We start from the raw sequence: 17,828 nt of genomic DNA, 5'->3' as shown, positions 1-17,828 counted from the left end.
TCAACATCGATCTGAACTAGGGAACAACTAATTATAAGGCAGGCCTGAAACAGGGTATTAATTTAAGGGTCAGGTCTTAATAGGGTATCGAATTTTTCGTCAGGTCATAAATAGGGTAGGGAAAACCGCAGATTTTGGTCTTTAATAGGTAAGGGTTTTGGAAAGCAGGCCCCACACCCTGCCCAAGTTTTTCTGGGAGTACCCTCTGACTCGCTACTGGCCTCTTTTTGGTGTACCGACCTCTTTTATTTGAGGTTTGGCGTTTATAGATTGTTACTGTCGAGTCGTGACTCATACATGACAAAAACACCACCATGCGACGGGGAAGATACAATAAAATTAATTGGAGATTAATTTTAAGGTTACCATGTACCTTTAGGGGTGTCTCCAGTCCTATAGAAGTAGCGCTTCGCGCTTAGATCACGGATATAGAACGTTTGCATTCACGTATCCAGAAGCCATGCAAACTTATTGGAACAAAAGAAGGTGTTTACATAAGAAAAGAGTTGAACTCCCACGGGATTGGTTTGGTACATGTCTTGAAACACTAATATGGCTGTCATGACGTCACGTGCATACGCCCCGTCCAAATTAAAGCTTATGGATCTGGCTATTCAAACATTTTGTAATTATGTTCTCCGGGAAATGAATTAGTTTACCGCAAGGTCTTAACTGGAAGGTATAAATCATCTCAAGTTTCTTAAAGTTCCAAGACGATTTTAATATTTTGGATTTTTTTTTTCTAGAGGTCAGGAATCCCAAATTAAACATGTTAAAAAGCATGTATGGGTTTTCTTTGTTCGATTGTATTCAAAAGTTATAGAATATCAAAAGCTTCGGAGTGACCGCACTGAGTGACTCTCGTCGAAATAATGTTTAGAATTGTCAAATTTCCCAACTCGCCTTTGTTGGAGACAGGTTATTCTTTCAACTGACCAAATTTGACTGAAATCGGACAAAATCGGCTCTTTGAGCCGTAGGTCCCCAACCAGCGAAAATCAGTAAAGGATCGAGAAAACAGCACTTGAAAAACATATCACTGAACAAACAAACACAGCCCTCAAACTCATTCAAGGAAACTTTAATAAATCTGACCAGTTTCTTTTTCTATCTGAAAGGTCTTAGTTTCGTCACTAATATACCTCCGCTGTTCGAAATATTTTGAAAGGCCCTTTTGAACGCCTAAATGCCAGTTTTTCCTACCTTTCTATACATCAACTCCGTCCCCATCCTGAGAAAGGGGCCCTTTCGGGCGGATCCTCCCTGTAAGTCAGTTTTAGGAAACACCCCCACCCCAACGGGTTCTCTCATGCTTAACCAGGTGTCATCATAAAAATTCTGTTTTTCGGCCATTTTAATTTCAGGAGAAAGAGAAAACAAACAGCGGTTACAAACATAACAAACAGGTTTCGCATGGTATATTAAACTTGATGTTTCGTATGCTACAACATACATCTTCAGAAGTGACCGTTACAGTTAGAGCACCTTTCAATAACATGCGGACTCTAAAATTCAAAGCTCAACCGACAAATGCATTTTTCGCTACCGTCAATAAAATGTTCGGCAGCTCCTCCCAGCTTCCAACGACCGCTGAGCGCGCGGTAATCAAATCGTTGAGCACAAGTCAGAGCTCGGCAGTAGTCGGAAGCTGGGAGAAGCCGCCGAACATTTGATTGACGGTAGCGAAAAACGTATTTGTCGGTTGAGCTTTGAATTTTAGAGTCCCCATGTCATTGAAAGGCGCAGTAACCAGGTTAACCAGGTGTTTAGTATGGCGCTATATAAATGTATATTTATTTATTTATTTATTAATGTGGATTGAAATGACATTAAAACGTTTAATTTAACAGCAAAAGAATGATTTTTCAGCAGTATTCATTGCTATGATTACGAACTGGGAAATTTACTTAATTAAACGTCCTCGAAACCTTCACCTCGAAAAACTAGAGGAAAGTAAATTAAACGGAACCCATACAAGATGAGTTCTCGTCATATATCAACAACCACTTTTCATCACGCTTTTTTGGAAGGTAACAAAAAATGTTTTCATCACCCTTCCTTAAACGATAAATGTACGTGTTTCAGCTTTGGACCCCCTTTGAACTCGCTCAGACAAGCATTTCGTAAGCCTAAATGTCTACGTACAGATCTAAATCACCTGTTATGTATATTACAACGTGGCGTTTTTAATTTACCATTCAGCTGAGACGATACCAACTTCACCAAGCAAAATTATACACCGAAATAATTAGTGGTTTGAATAGATTGCCGTCTAGTAATGTAAAGTCGAGCAGCTGGTATAATGAAAACAGGTTTCAATACGTTTTCTTGACGCCAAATTTGAACCCACCAAGGCGGGGCTTGGGTTAAGTGCAGTGGCTGGAACTAGCTGCTTAAAATTGGTTTTAGCATAATGTCTAGTCTTCCACGATGAATGAAAATACACATTCCTGGCCAAGACATTTGGTGGCAAGGAAACTTCTGTGGAACTGCACTTCAAATTTGTTTCTTAAAAAAAGACGGAACATTTGAGCGATTTCCCAAACAAGCTTAGAATAGAGATAATTTCTCTTACTTCTAGCTACATTTTTAGTGACAACTATTCCAAGTAAAGGGAAATGTTTTATACATTTATGGTCACCTGCTGGGTAATCTGGTAATACCGGATTAAGAGCAAAGCATCAGTTGTTGAATGAAAAGACGAATACACGTCTAGGAAACCCGAGGAGATACTCCCCAAAGTTTTTGGTTGGGGTGTCTGGCTAAGACCTTGAAAGACCTTGAAGACCTGACGGTCTATTATTTCAGACCAAAATTTGTGATTTTCCATACTCGATTTCAGACATGAGCCAAAAATCAATACCTCATTTTCAGACCTCTAAAATCAGTACATGGCTCTAATATGTGACCACAGCTAACCAGAATTTGACTTCCATTTACGTAAACACTTTGAGAAAGGCGACAAACCGATTGCCAATTTTGCTGTCGAAAAAATTAGCCCCTTTAAAAAGATACCCTAATTCAGACCAAAATGGTCAAAACGTATGCCCATTTTCACACCAAAACCGCTCGAAAACAATACCCAATATATAGCCAATCAGTAGGGGATATCCGATTCCCCCCCCAGGGCTAGAAAAATACAATTGGGGCCAATTTTTACGCCTTCTTCGAGACGGACTTAGCGGTGGCGAATGGTAAATGCGAGACTTTGCGAGACAGCGAGACAAGCGTTTTTCTTTGCGAGCCCGAGACATTTTGACTTTTTAGATTGCGAAAAATCGAGACCCCGAGACAGCTTCGTATAAAAATCGAGACTGCGAGACGCACATAATCGCTAAAAAACGAGACTACGAGACCCGTAAAATTGGAGTAAAATTTTACGAGACCCAGAGTTTTTGAAAGACCATTCGCAACCCCTGGACTTTGTTAACAAGTCACCGTGGACATGACAAATGAGACGAAAAGATGAAACCGTTCTCAACAATTTCATGAAAGCTACGTAAATAGCCTGTGGCTATTTACAAGATAAAAAGGTCTTAAAAGCTTTTGCTTTAGTAGCACAAGAGATAGGTTGATGCTAACAACATTCTGTTGATTCAAACTGTTTATAAAGGCTGCCCGACTAAAATACCAGACAATACAGTCGCATCTCTAGGAAACAAGGGTGGCGTTTAACTTTGGGTTAATGCAACAGAACAAAGGATAAAACGCTTTATTTTTCTCAAGATTAGAGATACCTATCAGCTCGGTAGAGACGTAGCCTAAATTGTAACCCTCCTCATTCTGTCACAAATTGTACCTTCGTTTTCCAGCAACATGGCTGATCGGTAAATAAGCGTTATGAAAATTCACTGGTGGATGTAAATTACGCAAGCTCATAAAAGATGCTATCAGAAAGATGTTCGCAGCTGGGGCCAAGACGATAAAATGACCTCAAAGATTTCTCAGAAGTATAATAACGTCAAACTTCAGGCCTGGTCACACCTAGTGGCTATTTATAAAGGAGTGGAAGAAAATGTTTTTACATTTGCACGTAAAAAAAAAAAAACATTACATCTTACAATTAAAACGGACGCCCGTGAAACGTTGTTGCTTCAAACAGCTTTATGCAAAAGATGTTTGATGACTGAAACATTAGAAAATAAGGTCATTTTTAGAGGCAAATTTGCAGAACATTCTTTACGTTAATAGATACAAACAAAAGTTCTAACTGTGTATGTCTTATCCAGTGCTTCAATTCTAAGATGTATTTGTAGATAGAGACCAAAGTCCTGTTCAGCTCAAATGTCGCCCTCGAGCGACCTTCACCGGTTGGGCAATATTGACACCGCTCTAACAAAACGCAAACACAAGCACATTATAAAACGTAGCTGAAAAAAAAAAAAAATTTACAAAACGCCGCCTGGGTCAAAAACACTGTCAAAAACAAATTAAAGGAGTCGAAGATTTGAAAATTCTACAGGGACATTTTCAATGCAGATTATTCAAATGAAATGAAGCTTTGAATAGCGGTTTTTGTCTCTGTTGAACCAGTTGCATTTATGTGGACAAAACACGGTGGCAACGTTAATGGTTGGAAAATAATAAAAAAGAGGAAAAGCGTTATTTTTTTGTCATGTGTCATCTTGTTGAATCAAGATGTTTGTCGATGGAGCCTAAGTCAAATTTTATCTGCCTTGTTTAAACAAGAGAACATGGAACCTTAGATATCATCTGTTATGGCTGGCCGAATGCAAACAAAAACACATCAAGAAAATGTGTCTAGTAAAAAAATAATCACACAAGACAAGACAAAGAAAACTAAAACCTTTAAGTCTAGAAGAGACAAAAGTCAGATATATAAATAGATGTACAGTGTATGACAACCCCAGGGACGGACGGGGGGAGGGGAGGGAGTTACTAAAAGGGTAAAAAGTAAATACAAGCGCATGGCGAGGGAAGCTTGTTATCCCAGGACCACTTAAAGACGGGATAGGGGAATGAAGAATTTTGTATAATTGCTTGCATGTAATTTGACGTTGGTAGTGTAGAAATTTACTGGGAGAAATTTACTGTCTACGCGCTAAGACACTGGTCACTATGCACGGTTTGGTAGAGTAGAAATTAGTAGAGTACTGGCACTAGTAAACGTCGTGAAAGCGGTCGAACATCGCAGGCGCGAATTTAACAATTCAATATGGCGGATCAACTCGATGAAACTGAGACATTTTAAGTAAGACATGTCGTTGTTCTTTCGTTCACGGAAGCTGAGACCTTCATCTTCCCGAGATAAAAAATCTCAAGTTTCTGGAGATGGTTTACCGATTACTTCGGTGTGTAAATACATTTGCTTTCTAGATAGTTATGAGGCAATTCTACTAAGACTTCACTTCCGCGTTATCTTACATAGTGATTCGCTTTGCTTGGATTTTATATATTTATTACTAGGTAATGGCCAGATCTTCTTTTTGATGTACAAAGAAGAACTAAAATAATGGTTAAATGTAAAACGATGGTATTAATTTTACTTAAAAGTTGTTGCAGTGAAATAAAAAGTTGGATCTTTGTTTGGTTTAAAAACCTAAGACACTGTGCACGGTGGATTAAAATCACTTGAAATCGCTAAATTAAGACCCTTTATTGACAACAAAAATCGATTAATCGAATTCAGTGGAGCTCAGACCGATTGAATTGGGTTTAAATTTATTTACCCAGTTTTTATTGATGGATCCCCACAGGTATGTTTGTTAAGCTTTATACTAAGGATTCACTTTTTTTTGGAAAAATTTATTTCAGAGGGAGAGGACAGAGGACAGTGATGCTGGTGCCTCTTTATTTAGTGGCATGACCGTAACAGCTAGTTATGGAGCAGCGAGTGACAACCTAAGTTTGATGAGGCACACTGACGTTACTCCTGTTACCAAAGAACCTCAAGAACAGAGCAGTTTAACAGAAATAGACACTGAAAACATACAAGGCTTTGCGGCAGTCCTCGGTAAAGTATTCAAATGCCCACATTACAAAGTATATTTATAACAGCTAGGTATACACACAACAACTTATAGTGCAATAGTTAACAATTATTCCACAAGCATGTGTTGGATACGAGAAGATAGAAAGCAAATGAGGTGAGTTGCACCGAGTTTGACTTGGGAACACTTCATGACTAGTTCATGAGAGTTCTTCATTGTTTTGTAAGGGGGTGGGGGGAGGGTGGAGGGGGGGTTGGCAGAAGATTTCAGCAAAGTTTTATTACTAGGGGTGAACCCAAGAATTCCATTTAGAGTGAGTAGCAATATTCCTAGCCACTTTATATCATGGAAGCTGTCATTTTATTAGTACTGGCCTGGTTCTACCCTAGGCTTGAAGACAGACTTAAAATGACCTTTCTCTATGATATTACAGCGAGACCAGAAATGGAATTGTTACCTGAACCTATACAGCCATCACCTATTCCACAACAAGTTGGACAATCAACTACAAAGAAGAAAAAAACTCGGCATATGGTCAGACCTGGATATGCTAGACAACCTGACAGTAAAGGGTAAGCATAGTTAATTAATTCAAATTTTTGTTTATATTAACTTAAATATTTTTGACTTGGATGGCCAGCAGCAGTTTATTGATTGTTGAATGTGTCTTTGTAAATTGATATCTTCTTTTTTGTTGGATATTGTTTTGATTATTAATTAAGGGACACTAATGAACAAAATGGTGATGTGGTTGCAATTGAGGAGAAAGTTTGTGATCCTGTGGAACAAGGAAGACCTGGAACACACGAAAGTATGTTCTAATTACAATATCAATAACTCAACACTGTCATTATACAAATTAGGGCATTACATGCTGAAGCATTAGAGTAACAGATTAAAGCTTTTAGCTGCAGTTGACATGGTTCCTGAGTAAAAGAAAAGATCAAGGAATTTTGAGCTTTGAAGTATCATACATTGATAAATAAGAAATAGATGGACTAAACAACAACAATGACAACAGCAACGGTCAACGGCATTTTAAACCTGAGGGGCTCTTTCAGGCATTCAGTTAGTTGGGAGCAGCAAGAAGAGAAGTGAGAGAAGAATAGAGTGGTGATGCAGGAGGGGGGTGTGATGCCAGTAGTGCCGCAATCCTCGCCTTTTTTGGCAGTTTCATCTTTGCACTATTCAACAATAATTATTATTGGTATTGATGAGATAACAGTCACGTCTGATCACTGGATATCCCTGATTTGTATTGTACAGTAACTTATTATAAGGTTTTAACTTGTGATTTAGATGCAACAAATGCAGAAAATAATGCAAGAGCTGAAGGACCTAATCCAAAAACTCCAACACCACTGTATTCTATTGGAACTCCCTCTTCATCAGATGAAAATTTGTTTGAAGATGTGACAGCTCAAACAGGCAATGGCACACTGACAGGAATTTCCAGGGAAGAACCCTTAAAAGACAATGTGCATTTAAAGATTTTAGATCAAAGTCAGAATGTTAATCTTCATGGTGATTTGACAGATGGCCAGTTGGAAATTGCCGCTGAAATGACCAAACTAGAAAAATCCCTCGAGAGATTAGAAGGAACTGAGGACATTGAAGAAAGTGAGATGTTTTTGGATTCAATCGAGAATCCTCCTGAGATTCTTAATGTGAACATGAATGACAGCTTTGCAGTGACTAGCTATTCAATGTTGAGCAGTGCTCGCAACAGTACATGTCAACCTGGTTCTAGTGAGCAAGCCAACCCAGGGCTAAAACAGGTGACAGGTGACGTAAATTCTGCCAGTGATCTGGAAAGGTGCAATCTTGACCTGTCTCCAGAAAGTGTGCATTCATTGCATGGAACTTCAGTGAAACTGAGAATTGCTTTGCAGCACTTGAAATCACAACTTACAATGTTAAGGTAACATGACTCTTTGTGAGGGGTAAACCTAAAGTGAAAGAGAAGCAATGTAGGGGAGGGGAAGAGATATTATGTGTAGGGAAAGGATAGACTGAAGTTGTGTGGGTGTGGGGGTAAGGTGAGCCTGCATAAGAAAGTGGTTGAGTTAGTGACTCTATGTAACATAGGGTTAATAGGGTTGCGTGTGTGTGTTTGGGGGGGGGGGGTGGGGGTGGGGGAGGAGGAAAGTGAGCCTGTGTAAGGGAGTGGTTTTGTGAGTTAGACTATGTAACAGAGGGTTAAAGCCAGGACCAGGAGAAGCAATTTTGGATAAAGCTGCCTCACCCCCTCTTATTGAGTTGTTCGGCATGGAAAGGTATAACAGAGAACCCAATGCCGTGAAGATGACCATTTTTATTATTAGCCTGACAGTCAGTGAAACCTCTTTATTGTCTAGCTTCTCACAAATGGACACTCCTGGGAACAGAATAAAATGCCTTTTAGGAGAGGTGCTGCTTGTGGTAGATTCAAAATTTACTGTTCTTGATTGACCAGGACCGATTGAATGTCCATTAAGAAGTGTGTCTGTCTACAACAACAAAAACAACAACAACAAGCTTTATTCCCTCATTTGGTCATGAAAAGTGTGAATGTCAGTCATGAGAAGTGTCCATTTGTGGAGCTTTAACTAGAGAGAAAGAAAAAATACAAAGTGCATTTCAAATGAACTTAACGGGGATTTTATAATTTTTTTTTGTTCAATGAAGTGAAGACAAAAGGTGTCTTAGTATCCTTGAGGAAGACTTGTTACAGATGTACACAGGATCACACAATGTAGAGAGTTTAAAGGAACAACAATTTAAGGAACTTCAAGTGGAGGAAAGCCAAGCCTTAGCCAGTGAGAACTACGACCTTGCTGAAGAGATAAGTGACAGAATGGAACAACTTAAAGCAGAGCTGGAATGTGCAAGATATAGATTACCAGCCCAAGATAACAAGGTACAATAGCATACAGTTATTGGTCTTAATAAAATAATTCACCACACCCCAATTCGGATTTAGCCAATCTGAAGCAGCGTCTACTAGCACGGACGTGTTGTCCCGTGATATCAGGCCAATGACCTTGATATGGCCGAATTTGGGTACGGTAAATACTTAATTGTACATCACGTACCTTTTTTTGTATCCTTTGGTGTCATATTAGTCTTTTTTTCCTCGCCATAGGTACGCATCATGGCTCCACCAAAATAGGGGGGTCTAGAAATAGCCAATCACGTGACGCCGAGTTTGCTCACGTGAACAGTCCAAGCGGCTTTATGAGCATTTTCATCGTCCAAGAAAACATCCATGCAACGCGCGTGGTAACTGTTCAAAAATAACGTGAGGGGGATTATCTTAGCAATAAGGCCTACATGGTGGAGTAACTGCGCTATATACGATTACACATGTGTGTTTCAGACGTATACCTTCGTCTTCCTGCCTTTTTTTTTCATCCCTCCCTCTTGCCTTTCTTTATCTATTCCACCTCTTCCCTTTGAAATGTTAAAAGTTGAATCGAACTTGTTTTTCGAAAGGTTGAGAGAGCATTAAAGCTGAGAGCCGAAATAGCACAAAAAGAGGCTGATATCTACAGACAGAACCAGACAACTCTCCAAGAAGTACGAGAAGAACAACAAGAGTGTCTTGCGAGTCACAAGGAAATCAGCTCTACCTGGAGTGCGAAGGAAAAGCAACGTTTGAATTCTGATCGACAGAGGTTAGAAAGAACTATGGATCACTTGAAACTTGACAAGGAACATATGGAAGCTGAAAATAAGGAATTAAGCAACGAGATTTTGCAAAAAACAGAGGAGTTCCAGACAAGAAAGGAAGAGCTTATGCTTCAGAGAGGATTTCTGCAGGTGAAATCAACTCACTTGAATAATTATGTGATACATCAAACACGAAAGACCATGTTTGACCACATTTGCAAACTTTTCGAAGTTCGTCAAAATACTCCGCTGCGCATCGTATTTTCAACTCTCTTGTCGGTGTTTGGAAATATGGTCAAACACAGTCTTTCGTTTTTGATGTATTACTTCTCTATCCCTACTGTTTTACTTGCAGGGAGAAATTTCAGCATTAGAAGCAAAGCTTGCCAAGTTAAGAGAGGAAGAAACGGAGTTTACGAACGCCATAGAAGAGGAAGAAAACAAGATTGAGTCTGTCAAGACGGAATTCAGTCCTCAACAGGAAGCTCTTGATAAACAACAACAAGAAATAGAAAAAAGAGAGAAGTCATTACAGGAGGAATTTGTGAGTTAATAAATCGCGTAATGAATTGTCCTTAACTCAAAGGCATTTTCAACATTGTGTTAGACTCCTCCGAATGGGTTTGTGTCATTTCTCGACCAATCAAACCATTTAGGAGCTCTCCAATCCATTACTGCGCTACACGATTGGCTTAAAAAATTAACGCCACTTTTTTCATCCAATCAGAAAGTAAAACCAAAACCAATGGTGGTTCGCTCGAACACGTTTTCCCGCGCTTCGCATCAACTGCGTGTATTTACTTTGAGTTTGATTGGTCCAATGGATTTTTGTGTCTTTTGTGATTGGTTAGAGTTATAAGTGGTTTTGGTTTTACGCCTCTCAGTTGGAAACTACTCTAAAGTAAATGGCACTGTTACGTTGGTCTTTTTAGGAGCTGTTGTCGCTTAGCCAGAAAGAGTTTGATGACCAAACAGAGGAGAAGTACAAAAGAGAACAAGAGTGAGTCTCGAATTTTTTGTTTAAAAGTACTGTTTTTTGGCAGTGGTCTGAGGCAGCGTCCACACTGCGCCGGAGAAATTTGAAAACGCAGCTTTATTTCTACGGTTAGGCCTACCGTCCACACTAATCCGTCACGAAAATGGAGCTTTTCGAAAACGCTCTTCAAACCGGAGGAATTTGAAAACTCCGACTTTGCGTTTTCGTGTGGACGGAAAACATTTTGAAAACGGAGCTTTTTGAAAACGATGACGTCACGATAATCACGTGATTTCCCTGCCCGAGTTTTCCTCAAACACAAATCCAAAATGACCGGTGATTGTTACGTTTTGTTAAAAATTCCTCCGGCGTAGTGTGGACGGAAAACATTTGGTGCGTTTTCAGAGTGAAACCTCCCGTTTTAAATTCCTCCGGCGTTGTGTGAACGAGGCCTTAGAGAAACGAGAAAACATACCACTTCTGTTGTTTCATTTTGTAGGTTGGCAGGCGTTGTTTCATCTGTTTCTGATGAGCTGGAGAAGTCTGAACAGACAATCAAATGGCTAGAAGAACAACAACAGTCTGCTCAAGAATTTCTAAACATGAAGCATTTCACTTTCAACGCAGACTCTAAACTAGCAAGGTTCGTTGATAAATTTACGATACCTCTCCATCTTGGAAAGTTGTTGTTCACAGTAAGGTATACGATGATCAACGGGTGTTTCGTTCCTTCGTGTTTCAAAACGTTAACCATTATCGTTGAGTAGCGACAAAAAAGGCAAGCTATGATGAAAGGAGATATGAGGTACCAAAAAGGCAACAAAAATTCTTTCAACTCAGGCATTAGAACTCTGAATCATTCAGAATAATGACTCACCTAATTTAAATTGCGGTGAGCAAGGATGGCGCAGTAGTGAGAGTGCTCGCCTCCCACCAATCTGGCCCAGGTTGGATGCCACCCCGGTGCCATATGTGGGTTGAGTTGTTGTTGGTTTTCGCCTTGCTCCGAGGGTTTTTCTCCGGGTTCTCCGGTTTTCCTCCCTCCACAAAAACCAACATTTCCAAATTGCAATTCCGCCAGGATAGAGGACCCGTGTGAAAACCAGCTAAATATTTTAATTTATAGTGGAAATAGTCCTTAGAGGTTTTAAATTGGGTGTCGGAAGTAATCAGGCAATTACTTTGCTTTTGGTTTTAATATACGGTTTCAGATTAGCTGAGTTGTTTTGGTTTTGGTTTTACGAGACTCAATTGAAAATCGCTCTATCCCTTCACTTAGTCTTCATGTTAAGCAGAAGGAAGTGTCCCAGAAAATCACGAGCCTATCAAACAAGATCCAGCTGGGACAAAGAGGCGTGGCGACACTCAGAAAAACTTTGAGTGAGGTCGAGTCTCAGATATCTGATCTGGACGCAGCCAAGGAAATAGCAAAGAAAGGTAATCAATATGAACGTAAAGTGAAGGTTAAATGGAGGAAGACTTCTCAAAACGGAAAATTAAAAAATAGTTACAGCGGAAATGCAATGAACCAATCAGAACTCAAGGCGAAAACACATCGCTGGTGCTTGGCGCGGGAAAAGATGTAACTGCGTAAAAGCGCGGGAAGCGATAAAATCGTGACAGGGTCAAGCGCGGAAGAACATGTTACCAACGCAAAGCGCCGGAAAACTCACGTAACCTTAACGAAGATCACGACTGTTTTGTTTCGTGCTGCTTTGTGATTGGTCCTAGCCAGAACATCGCGTTTTGCGTGTTTTTGTGAAGCTCTGGAAACGCAAAAGCAAGGCAATCACGAGTCAAATTTAACTAAAAGCTATTCATTTCACGGAGGTATCGCCTTTAACTAAGTTTACTTTTGCTGTTTAGAAAAAAATTTCAAACAAGCTAAACGGTTAAAAGAGGAAAGAGACGCACTAAATCAAGAGGGAATTAAAAGTCAAGAAAAACTTGAACGGTTGTTAAAGGAACTTGCGGAAGATAAGAAGTCGTTGGAGAAAGCACAACAAGAGAGCGCAGAGCTAGAAGCAGAGATTGGCGAAAAGGATCGTCTTACAGGTAAGGTTTTAACTTTCTCGCTTTCTTGCCGCCTAAATAACGGCAAGTTTCAGCTGAGAGTTGGCTGGAGTCGAAATCTTCGCTCTCATTTGAGTGGTAACCATCAGGTGTCTTTATCGTATTTGAATATTCTCCAATTTTTACGCAAGTCATCGAGTATTTACATAGGTAGATGATGTGGCGTTTTCTTCCTCTAGCTCAAGACTGCTTGTAGTTAGCTTGTACTTCGAACGTTCTTGTAAGCTTATCTTATCGTCTCTCGTTAGCTGTGGTTACTGTAGAGAAGGCATCCGCTGTGATTCAAGTACTCCAGGAACAAATAAACAGGTAAAACGAGTTATTGCCCTTGTCATTTAATAGCATGCATAGAGATTAGTACGGTTTTGAACAGAGTTTGTATTTCTCCACGTTTTGTGGAGGGGCGGTGGCCTCATGGTTAGTGCGCTTGCTTCAGGATCAAGAGGTTCGGATTGGAGCCCTGGCTGGGGACATTGTTTTGTGTTCTTGGGAAGACACTTTACTCTCACAGTGTCTCTCTCCACCCCCATCCAGAGGGGAGTAGAAATACTCCTAGTCGCTTCATGTTACTGAAACCGGGATAAGCGCTGACCTGATGAGCCACTTGGCTCGTATGCAGACTTTACCTACATTTTATAACTATTAATTCATAAACACAACTCGTTTTCATTATCTTTTTCATATTCTAAACAGAATCGGTGATGACAGTCTTGTGAAGGCATTACTAGAGACAGAGGCTAAAACTTGCAGAGTAAGTGTTGGAGATGTCAAGATGTCAATTTAATATAATACACGTAAAATTTCCGTTTCCCTTTCGACGCAGTTGATAATGTGAAGCCGGTAAGATTGAAACTAGAATCGCAAGATGGTTAGGAGCTAAACCCCGAAGTTTCCTAGACTTATTACTCAATGTGAATCTGCCATTTCACTGTAATTTCTCCTTTTCAGAACCTCGTATCAGACCTGTGCAATAAACATGATATTCCCAAGCCTGATCTAGATCACAGTCAAATGGAATCTCAAGTTCACGACATCAAAGAGAATTCGGTGAGTCTTAATGGCTGTAGATTTTTCAACATAGTACTTAATCTGTACGATTTAATCAATTGCAATCCATTCTTTTTGCCGTGAGGAGATGTCGGAAATCCTTACTGCGCCTTTCAATAACAAAGCTCAACCGACAAATGCGTCGTTCGCTACCGTCAATCAAATGTTCGGCGGCTCCTCCCAGCTTCCGACTATGTTGTCTGAACTGTGCTCAACGATTTGATTTGATTACTGCGCGCTCGGTGGTTGTCGGAAGCCGGGAGGAGCCTCCTAACATTTGATTGACGGTAGCGAAAAACGCATTTGTCGGTTGAGCTTTGAATTTTAGAGTCCGCATGTCATTGAAAGGCGCAGTAAAGACAATTTTCTCGCAAGAGTGATCCAAAGAACAATGTTTGGGAACTTGCTGGTTCGTAACAAAAGTTTTAGATGGCTCCAAAGTATTTATTTGAAAACATGTCAGCTGATTTCAGTTATTCCGTTAGGATGCGGCCTCTCAGCCTCTCAAGTCGTCAGATGACGAAATCTTTCAAAAACAGATAGAGGATTATGAAAAGCTCCTGGATAAACTAAGTGAACTGGAGGGGAGGTTGGAAGCAGTTGTGGAAGTTGAAGATTTTGATGAAGCTGATATCCTTCATATTCCTTGCTCTAGCTAGTGCTCTTATTTCATTGTGGTAAAACCAAAACTAAACCAGAGCGCAACCTCGTTCCCAGGATCTCTCAAGGAGAAGATAGGATGAGAGACCCTGGGAACGAGTTGACCAGAGTAATCATATGTGGCCAATCAGCAGTGAGGTGCAATGCACCAATCAGAACATGAAGCAAAAGCATACAACTAGTGCCATGAACCTGTCAAGGGCGGGAAAACATGTAACCGCTGCTAAGGGCGGGAAAACGCTCACGGCGGTCAAAAGTAAAAATTCAACGCCACATTTGGTCTTCGTGGCCTCGGGTTAGCATGGGAAATGTAATAGTTAGCGTTGTTAGAACAGATTAATCGTGTACTTTCCTTGACCTTTTCACAAACAGACTTCAGCAAGAAATAACGAAGCTTCAAGATGTGATTGAACAGACAAAGTCTGGCCAGGTGTAACCAATTGGAAATGTCACTCGATGCACGTGATACAAAGTCACGTGACATAGTCATGATACAGCAATGGTGAAAGGAAATATCATTGACTAAAGGAACTTAACAAACGAAACTTTTCTTGAGCTGTGAACATGTTCTCTACATAGAGTTCCCTTCAATAAATAATATGGCGCTTACCCGATAACCAGAGTCCATTGGACCCCCGTCAGAGAATCGCCAGATTCTTTCAGTGAAGAAATGTTATTTGTTCTTTTCAGCGATCTCAACTGACATTTCGAGTAATTATTAAAACACGGTATTTAATATTATATGGCCGTATCTCACGAGGAAACAAAAGGCTGTGGACTCCATAGGGTTGGTCGCATTGACAAAGTTGTCAGATTAAAAGAGCATGGCAAAAGATATTGACTGAAATTTGTAATAACGAAGTGGTTTTTTAGCGCCTCAGTTCTCCCAATCTCATAGTTTTAGCATCGTTACATATGTTGCGAAAACCGGGTCAGTGAGAGTTCTATATGGAGATGTAATGAACGTATTTATAAAACTTCCATCCTAGGGTCTCTTTCCCACTCTAGGGGTGAGAAGAGGGAAACTGGTTATAGCGATGTTGAGATTTAGTACTACGAAATAAAGGAAAAAACCAACAGACAAACAAATATCATTCCTTGCTTCCTTGGTGCATCAAGGCGAGTTTCTAATGGTCATTTTTGGAGTCCTGTCTATACAAAATTATGCTCTGAAAAACAGGGACGTGCGAGGAAAAGTCGTGGAAGTAGTATCCTGGGAAACAATATGTTGGTTTTCAGTTAAATTTTAAAAAAATATAACCATCTGTGAAAAAATGGGATCATGTTTTCTAGTTCATACCTTTATTTATAACTACACAGTTGTATAAACATAGTCTTTGTTGTTAAATAGTAAAAAGTTCTATCTTTAAATATTCTGTACCTAAAACGTGCGTATTTACAATTTCGGCTACAAAAGTTGTTTAAAAATGCTTTCCAAAAAATGATGTTAAAATATACACGAGCAATTTAAATTTACTATTACTAACTACAGTACTGCATTGTAATATCAGATATTCATTTACTTTTTCTTTTTGAAAATATTCCCTAAAACGCCTTTCCTCTTCTCGTGTCTCTTGTCGTCATGCGCAGACTCTGGACTGTCCACCGCTGACCGCAACTTTCCTGTACCTTGCGCATGTCTACTATCCGTTGACCGCTGACCAGCTAGATTTGCTCTGTCTACCGTGGGTTTGGGTTTGACCGGTGGTTTGGGACCTTTTCCCGCCGAGTCTAAAGATTCCCCGGAGTCTGATCGTAGACGCCCCTCCGGTTTGGGCGCCACAGGGGGAGGAGTCGGTTTAGTTTTGCTCCTGGGGGGAGGGATGGGGTGATCAAATGCTGTAGGGACATAGGTAAAAGAGGAATCCTCCATGTCATTGTCAAAGCCATTTTCGTCATCAGAAAGGAATTCCGGAGGCGGCGATGTTGGCAAAACAGGGAGGTCGTCACTATCGCAAGGGTCATCGAAGTCGGCAAAATCCGGGGGAGGTACTGCTGGGGGGCTGTCAGGCACCAATGGAAGACTACCACTATCCGCGACTAAGTTATTTTCATCTTCAAGATCACTTTCCAAAAGGTCATCGTTTGAAAAGTCCGACGGAATTGACGGAGGGGGGATATTAACAGGGGGAGGGGGAGGGGGATCAATAAGGACATCCTCGTCATCATCAAAACTCGTGACGGTGATAAGAGGTTTCGGAGTTCGCCCGTAAGGCTTTGCTAGCTTAGGAGTGCCGCCAGTTTCCTCGCGAGGCGTGCGCGGTGACGTCTTCGGGCTCGGTAACCGTGCAGCCTGAGGTGGAGGAGGTGGACTGGGGAGATCAGTTTGGCCAGCGGCCTCACTAATGTTTCCCATCCAGCGCTTTAGATCAGAAGGATCTTTGGCAACAAAGAGAAAATCGGAATCGTCGTCACAAAGCACTCTGAAAGCGTTCTTTCGTCTGGCGACATCACTGGCGTCTTCGCAAAAGCCATCTTTCAAGTCAATAGGAGGAGCCGCGTAGTTTGTACTTTGCGCGTCCTTCTTCTCGCGGTAAAAGAAAAGTTGGTGCCCGCGTAACACCGCGTACAGCGTCTTCCATGCGCGGACATGCGCCCTTTTCCCACCAGATTCAAGTTCCTGTTTGCGCTGCAAGATACCTTCTAAAGTTGACGACACCGAGGCCTTCCGCTGATCCCGAGGACTGCTGGCGGAAGTGACGCCATTTTTATTTCTGTCGTAGATTTCACGTGTATTTTTCTGTTCTTCTCGCCTCCTTTGTTCTTCTAACATGACCTGCTGTCTTTCGGCTTCCTGCCGTTTCCTGTTCTCCTCTTGCTTCGCGTTTGCTTCCGCTCTTGTCTTTTCTTCCTTGGCCCTTATCTTTTCTCTTTCCTCCCGTTGTTTTCTTTCTCTTTCCTTCCTTTCATCCTCTTGTTTTTGCATTATCTCCTCCAGTCTTATTCTTTCCTTGAGTTCTTCTTCTAGCCTTTCTTCCTCCTCCTCTCTGTTTCTTCTCTCTTCTTCTTCTCTCAGCTCATTCTCTTCCTCCCTCTGTTTATTTATTCCTTGCTCCTGCTGCGTCAGTTTTGTAATTCCCAATAATTTCATCTCTTGAGCAAGGAGCATGTTCTCAAACTCCTCGTGTTTCTTCAGCAATTCTTCCACCGCATCCAACGAATCGCCTACGTCACCGGACTCCTGATCAAGGTCACGTGCATTCAGCCAGGCTTCTAATTGGTCAGCATCCCGTTTAAACACTTGCACCTCCTTAGCTTGTTCTAACTCATCACCTTTTTCACTCCAAGTTGCTTGCAAAGCTAGCCACGCTGTGTGCAACCGCTGCTTTTTCTCCTTGACATCAGCGGATGCAGAATGACCGTCCGCAATGAGGGTATCAGCGGCTTCGTAGAACTCGTTGACGCTCTTTTGCCGCGTGTCTATCTCTGCTTTGTGTTCCTCGTGACGTGTTAGAAAACCTTCTGCACTC

At 41.0% G+C, this 17,828-nt stretch overlaps 2 protein-coding genes across 3 annotated transcripts in view; one reads left to right on the top strand and one right to left on the bottom strand.

Moving 5' to 3' along the window:
• Positions 1-4,617: 4,617 nt before the first annotated feature.
• Positions 4,618-15,543, top strand: LOC145470273 (uncharacterized). Its single transcript, XM_081454105.1, has 17 exons — positions 4,618-5,312; positions 5,776-5,974; positions 6,385-6,523; positions 6,674-6,762; positions 7,251-7,872; positions 8,619-8,850; positions 9,426-9,752; positions 9,958-10,146; positions 10,535-10,602; positions 11,078-11,221; positions 11,858-12,015; positions 12,445-12,633; positions 12,900-12,960; positions 13,345-13,402; positions 13,600-13,698; positions 14,184-14,329; positions 14,728-15,543. Exons 1-17 carry the CDS (start codon positions 5,220-5,222, stop codon positions 14,792-14,794), a joined length of 2,880 nt encoding a protein of 959 aa, XP_081310231.1. The 5' UTR covers positions 4,618-5,219; the 3' UTR covers positions 14,795-15,543.
• Positions 15,544-15,643: 100 nt separating this feature from the next.
• LOC145470271 (spectrin beta chain, non-erythrocytic 5-like) overlaps positions 15,644-17,828 on the bottom strand; it is a 49,121-nt gene continuing 46,936 nt past the window's right edge. For both annotated transcript variants that reach the window (XM_081454101.1, XM_081454102.1), the window contains one exon: positions 15,644-17,828. This exon is cut by the window's right edge and continues 60 nt beyond it. In XM_081454101.1, the coding sequence (XP_081310227.1) occupies positions 15,878-17,828 (1,951 nt within the window). In that variant the 3' untranslated portion in view covers positions 15,644-15,877.

The sequence above is a fragment of the Orbicella franksi genome, chromosome 15 (genome assembly GCF_964199315.1).
Source record: "Orbicella franksi chromosome 15, jaOrbFran1.1, whole genome shotgun sequence".
Taxonomy (NCBI): domain Eukaryota; kingdom Metazoa; phylum Cnidaria; class Anthozoa; order Scleractinia; family Merulinidae; genus Orbicella; species Orbicella franksi.
The sequence above is the reverse complement of the archived record's forward strand: the minus strand, read 5'-3'. Positions and strand labels throughout refer to the sequence as shown.

What these genes read in the sequence shown, in the direction of transcription:
- LOC145470273 (XM_081454105.1), top strand. Translation starts at nt 5,220, where the DNA reads ATGTCGTTGTTCTTTCGTTCACGGAAGCTGAGACCTTCATCTTCCCGA. An exon ending in CGAAAAGGATCGTCTTACAG is followed by an intron (nt 12,634 to 12,899) that starts GTAAGGTTTTAA and finishes GTCTCTCGTTAG; the next exon opens with CTGTGGTTACTGTAGAGAAG. An exon ending in ACGACATCAAAGAGAATTCG is followed by an intron (nt 13,699 to 14,183) that starts GTGAGTCTTAAT and finishes TTATTCCGTTAG; the next exon opens with GATGCGGCCTCTCAGCCTCT.